General features: G+C 39.9%; 1 protein-coding gene across 1 annotated transcript; it reads left to right on the forward strand.

Moving 5' to 3' along the window:
- The first annotated feature begins 5,174 nt into the window (after positions 1 to 5,174).
- Positions 5,175 to 5,898, forward strand: LOC102707633. The gene has a single exon (XM_040529947.1). It carries the CDS (start codon positions 5,225 to 5,227, stop codon positions 5,654 to 5,656), a length of 432 nt encoding a protein of 143 aa, XP_040385881.1. The 5' UTR covers positions 5,175 to 5,224; the 3' UTR covers positions 5,657 to 5,898.
- The last annotated feature ends 382 nt before the right edge of the window (positions 5,899 to 6,280 follow it).

The following is a 6,280-nucleotide window of genomic DNA, read 5'->3' on the forward strand; positions in this document are numbered from 1 at the left end:
CTCCATCCGTCCCAGACAAGAGTACTTTACTAATTTATTTTTAAGCCTACGTAGTCGGAGTTAATTCTGCATTTCATGTTCATGTTCTTCAAGTAGAGCCCTCCTGATTGTAGGCATTGAGCATCGTTTGTAGTGCATTAGAAATCAGCATGGTTTCCAGCTATTTCATTTAAAGTTTTGTAGATGCAGACCACTGATCATTTAAATACAGAGGGTCAAGATGAACTGAATCAACAAAATCATTCGACTATTACTATCCTATCATCTTTTCAAAGCCTCCCTTTTTTTGCTTCAGGTATCCTAAGGCTATTCTTTTCTCAATCCTTAATCGTCCGCAGGACCGTCCATGTGGCAGTTAGCTTAAGAAAGATCCATCAGGCAATAATTCAGATGAGCAACCAGCTTGCATCAATTTATTTTTCATATTTTGCCAACCTCCTCAAACGGCTATCAAATACACCTCATTATTTGGCTTTTTCTTTAAAAACAAAAAAACATATTACAAATAAAAAATAATTTGTGAATAAAAGTTTTATATACGTGTTTTTAGCGATCAAAAAGAAAAAAGACCGTGAAATAAACAAAACTCTGAAATCAACTCAAATTTAAGATTAAAGATTCAAACTTTGGCTTATAAGCAAAAGCAATAGGATGAGCCCAGTATAAGGTAAACTATTGTCATATTATTTTCATATATTAAGTTTAGTACTTTTCAAGATCACGGGCATACCAAGAGGTGATCCCACCAAAAAATTATAATCCAGTCACACACGCAAATATATATATGATTAATTGATTATTAGCTTTTATAAACTTAAAAAATGGATTTTTGGTTTTTAAAACAACTTTCATATATAATTTTTTATAAAAATATACACCGTTTAGCTATTTGAAAAATACTTGCATGAAAAGGAAAGATTTCTCTCACCTGTAACCTGCGAACGAGCCCATAAAGTACTAACGTTGTTATGCTCGGTCATGAACAAAACCGGCCCAACCAACAACTGTGGGTCACACATTCTAAGATTCTAGGAACTGACATCCAAGCCGACAAACGTAAATGGGCCACTACTTTCGGCCCATTCTAAACAAGTCTAGCGTGCTACCAGGCCTTACCCAAGACAGGCCTCGACGCAGCCCACTTCCCCTTGCGTAACCGGAGATTCTGTCCGTTAATGAAAAGATACAACTATCTTAGAGAAAATACTAACGCTCTGTTTAGTATAAATGTCAAAAAATTATCTTTTAATCCCTGATATTCTTTTTTTTAAACACAGTACATGCAAACCCTACCCCTAGAGTATCTCTAAAGCCTGATCAGCGAGGACGATGTCTATCCCTGAAACTGAAAGTATAAAGCCATTAAAAAATCCTAAAAAATTCTTTTACTTTTTTATTGGCGTCCGGCGCATGCATACAACCATTCCTTCTTCTCCTCGGGACGTCAGGACGGTCGTGCCTCCTCTCATAAATCTACTATCGAAATGCGAGTACACTCACTACTCGACTACTCACTTTGAAATGCGAAACGCTACCCCTAGAGCATCTCTAAAGCCTGATCAGCGGGGACAACGTCTACCCCTGAAAGTACAAAGCCATTAGAAAATCCTAAAAAAATCGCTATAACCAGTAGTCAAAACCAGAACCTTAGATGCTACTAAGGCCCTTATAACCACTAGGATACAGTCCCTTTTGCTTCCTGATATTCTTTCTAAGTATGTATGATTGGCTCTATAATTATTAGAATAATTAAAATCATGAAAATCAGTAAGAAAATACTTGTATTACGGTGTGCTTTCTTTGTGTGCGGTCACGGGAAAGGGGGAGGATGGGTGCGGTGCTGCGATCTGGGCCGTTGGTGTCACGGGGTCGATGCGGTCGAAGCCGTTGGATGGCATCAGCCGATCCGTGGGAGTAGTGGGAATAGTCAAACGGAACGCGGGTAGAGGGGCACTGGATCATGTGCTTTGCCTATACGGTTTCTAAGTGGTTGTCTGAATCAGAGACTTTTTTATAGGCTCTTGTCATATCGGATATTTGATGTTAATTAAGAGTATTAAATATAGACTAATTTATATTATTATAAAAACTGGTAACGATTCTGCTAGATTTTCGTCCGTCGTGGGCATGGGTCGACCCAGTATATAAGAACCGCGCGCTTAATTTAATCAACAGGTCAATGCATAGTTCAGTGGCTAAGGCTTTCTTTACAGAGAAAGAGGTCTCGGGTTCAATTGTTGCTGCAGCGTGGACTTCTTTCATTTTCTTTGTCTGCAGCGCATAGCATCTCTTTTTCTTTTTTGCCTTTCGTCATTTATCTTTATTTTTTAAAATAAAATTAAATAAGAATATAACTAGTAATAATGATTTTTCCCCATTTTGCCTTTTGTCATTTATCTTTACTTTTCTAATGAGCAATATTAAATGAAAAATTATTAGAAATAACAACAATAATAATAACAATAACAGTATGGTACTGTTTTCTTTAAAAAAGAAACGCACGTAGAAATATAATTAATAACAAAAATAAAAACAAGGAAGTATGATGCAGAAAAATTGGTTAAAGATGGCGTGATAGGGTATAGCGCGTCTCTATATTTATTCGTTATCGAAATATCATCTATCTTATTTAATTAATGTATGATGTTGAGTATAATTTACTATTTTAATTAAAAGATTTCCGATGCAACGTACACTTTTTAAATCCATTGCGTGACCATAGTTTTACAATTCCTGACTCGCTGTGTAATTTATTTTAATTTATGCTATTAAAATTAACTTGACCCGGTGCAACACACGGCATATTTTCTAGTAATAAAACTAATTGCATAAATAAAGTCTATTTCATCAGACAAATTTTTTAAGCCTAATTAAGCCATGATTAGCAAATATTTACTGTAGCATCACATTCGTTAATCATAGACTAATTAGGCTCGATAGATCTGTCTCGTGAAATAATCCAGAGTATGAGGTGGGTTTTATTAATAATCTATATTTAATACTTCTAATTAGTGTCCAAACACTCGATGTGACAGGACTAAAAATAAAAATTATATGTAGGAAACAAACAAGCCCTAAGTTACCATTGCCTACCTTTACTACAGTTTTACAATTTAGACATTAAATTTCTTGATATTAAGAGCCGGTTAAATATATATTGATATCTACATATAAATTTAAATTAATATGACTATTCTATATAAAAAATTGATAATACATTATAAAATCCGTAGCAAAGCACGGCTATTTAACTATATTTCTAAAAGGAATAAGTCTACATAACCCCCAACGTTTTACCACCTGATCACTTAATCCCCTCACCTAACAAACCAGTTATTTAACCCCCTAATCTATCTAATACCATTTACATTACCCCTCACGGTGGTTTTGGTGGTTTTACTTCTTGTTTTGCCATGCTAACAAAAAAATTTTTGAACATGATTTTTCAATGCCTTGTATTTTGCACTAATTTAGATAAACATTATTGTATATGGACTAATTCGGATAGTTTGTACATATCATACTGAGAGTTGAATGTGTGAGTTGCTAGCTACTCTATGATTTGTTAGACCTAAATGTTGCATACCGTACTTATTTTTTGCTACTCTGTTTCATGAATGATTGTGGACCATCCTATTTATGTCATATTTAAATGGGTTTTCTCTAAATTTATGTTTCTTAGTGCTACTGAAGTATTTGACATATGACTTATTTCTTGTACAAGTATGCAATTTAAGCTTTAATGGTAAAACTCATAAAGGAAAAAAAATGGTTAAATGGTATTGTTATTTTTCAGTTTCTGACGATCTAACCAAAAAACTTTCAGTTTCCTAGTGCAAATGAAACTGCTAGCTTTCAGTTTTCTAGTCAATATGCAATCATGTTCCGCATGGCATAAAAAAACTAGTGTAATATACAAATTATCCGAATTAGTTCATATACGATCATGTTCACTCAAATTAGTGTAACACACAAGGGATAGAGAAATCATGTTAAAAGAAAAATCTGTCAGCATGGTAAAACAAGGAGCAAAATCACTAAAACCACCGTGAGGGGGTAACCTAAACGATATTAGATAGTTTAGGAGGTTAAATATCTGGTTTGTTAGGTGAGAGGTTAAGTGATCAGGTCGTAAAACATTGGGTTATGTGGACTTATTCCTTTCTAAAATTTATATAACTAGATCAGAATTAAATTGATCCGTAAAATACATGGAAAGCGAGAAAAGCGCAGAGGTGTGGGTCCCAGTCCACCTCCCGTACCTTCGCCGTCGCCCCACGTCACCTCCTCCGCGCAAACTACCATTCCACTTTTTCTTCTCCGGCCGGCCCCACCACTCCGGTGCCGCCACGTCATCGCCGCCGCGGAGAAATCCCAGCCACAGAACGCCCCCGCGGGCCCACCACCCCTGACGCGTGGGCCCCACCTGTCGGGAAAAAGGATAATGGCGACCAACCGATGCGATGCGTCCGTGACTCGGCGCCGGATAGCGATATCCATACCAGACACGTCATGTCCAAGTTGCTACTACTAGATTTTAAATTTTAAAATTGTAATTCTTTTGAAGTTTTTTTTTATTTCAGTTTTCTTTTCAGCAATTGACGTTTAATTTTCTATAAGATCATACCTACTACAATAGTTTGAACCACAAACGTTATCGCATTAAATACATCGTTTTTATGTATTTTCCGTATTTGCTCAACCGATGAGGCTTGTTTCTCTATTCAATACTCGTATAAAAAGGAGCAACGGTAAAGATTACCTATCCTCACAACCGTTTTACAATTTTACTGTTAAATTCTTGATATTAAAATCAGTTAAATATAGATTGGTATCTACATATAAATTTAAATTAAGGTGACTATTTTATAAAAAAAATTTGATAACATATGTAAAATCCGTTGCAAAGCACATGTATTTAACTGGTTAAAGTAAAATGAAATAAGTTGGAGCAAATTGTTTTTTTTAATCCTCGTCTTGCCCTATTCGGAACAGAAACACCTCGAGCGGGCAGCAGCAGCACTCGCCTACTCATCCCACTGACAAGTGGGCCCGGCCACCGCGCGTGGCCCACACGCCGGAGCAGTTGGGAGAGCGGGGCCCACGCGTCGATGACTGCGGCGTGGGGCCTATAAAGCGGACGACGACCCGTTCCACCCCGCGTTCGCGTCTCAGCTTCATCGTCTTCCTCCTCGCGTCGCGTCGCGTGCTAGTCAGGTGGGAGATGGTCTCCACGGTGTACAGGGAGGCGGCGATGGCGGGGTCCGGCGGCGGCGGGGACGGGGAGCACTACTCGCGGCTGATACGGGAGCTGTGCGCGCTGCTCGTCGCCGTCATCGATACCTCCCCCTCCGCCGCCGCGGCGCCGTCGTCGCAGCGTCGGGCGACGGGGCCAGGGTCTCCGGGGGTGTCCCCCGCGGCGGCGGCGTCGATGCTGCTGGGCGCGTCGATGGCGCTGATGCTGTGCGGGTCCGTGACGTTCGCCATCGGGTTCCTCCTCATGCCCTGGGTCGCTGGCGTCGCGCTGCTGTTCGGCCTCGCCGCCGCCGTCTCCGCCCTCTCCGCCGGGGTCTTCGGCAAGTCGGCCGCCGCCGCGCGTGGTCGCGCCTCTTCTCCTCCGGCGACCTATGCATCGGATAAACCACTAGTAGCTTAGGCAGATTTAGCTTAGCCTGAATCGATTGATTGGTGATCCCATGTTAAAAAAAACGCATCTTTCTTTTCTGTCCTCTGAATTCATGAGACGCTGCTCGTTCAGATCTGCATCACGCGTCCAAAGGATGCAAAGAAAGAAAAAGAATCTTTCTTCCTCAAGGACGAACAATTCCTGACAAAAACACCTCCATGTATGTACTTATTAATCAATCACACACCACGTTTTGCTTGCTGATCCCCAAATTATACCAAGAAAAGTTTCGACTTTTTTTCCTCCCCTGCTACTGCTTACGATAAGAATGAATCGGCCATGAATCTCCAGGTTTCTTGATAAGCATGATCACGAGGGGGGTTTTTTGGTGTGTCGACCATGTCTGCTAGCGGTGAGACATCGATCTGTGCAGGAAGGCTACGTGCCTGAAAGCGATGGCACTGCAGCGTTCAGCGTGTTCATTGGATCAGCTGCAAACGATGACTTGATAAGCAACCAACATGTGGCGCAAGGAGTGGTGCTTGCGTGTCAAAAGCGATCGGGAGATAGTTTAGAGCAAGTTCAAATACTATACTACTGGTTCCAATTCACCAATTCATCTAGTAAATCTAATAGCCAATTTATACAATAGTT

This window comes from Oryza brachyantha, chromosome 1 (genome assembly GCF_000231095.2).
Source record: "Oryza brachyantha chromosome 1, ObraRS2, whole genome shotgun sequence".
In the NCBI taxonomy this organism is placed as follows: Eukaryota; Viridiplantae; Streptophyta; class Magnoliopsida; order Poales; family Poaceae; genus Oryza; species Oryza brachyantha.

Excerpts from the sequence above, each read along its gene's own strand:
- LOC102707633 (XM_040529947.1), top strand. The coding sequence starts at position 5,225 with ATGGTCTCCACGGTGTACAGGGAGGCGGCGATGGCGGGGTCCGGCGGC.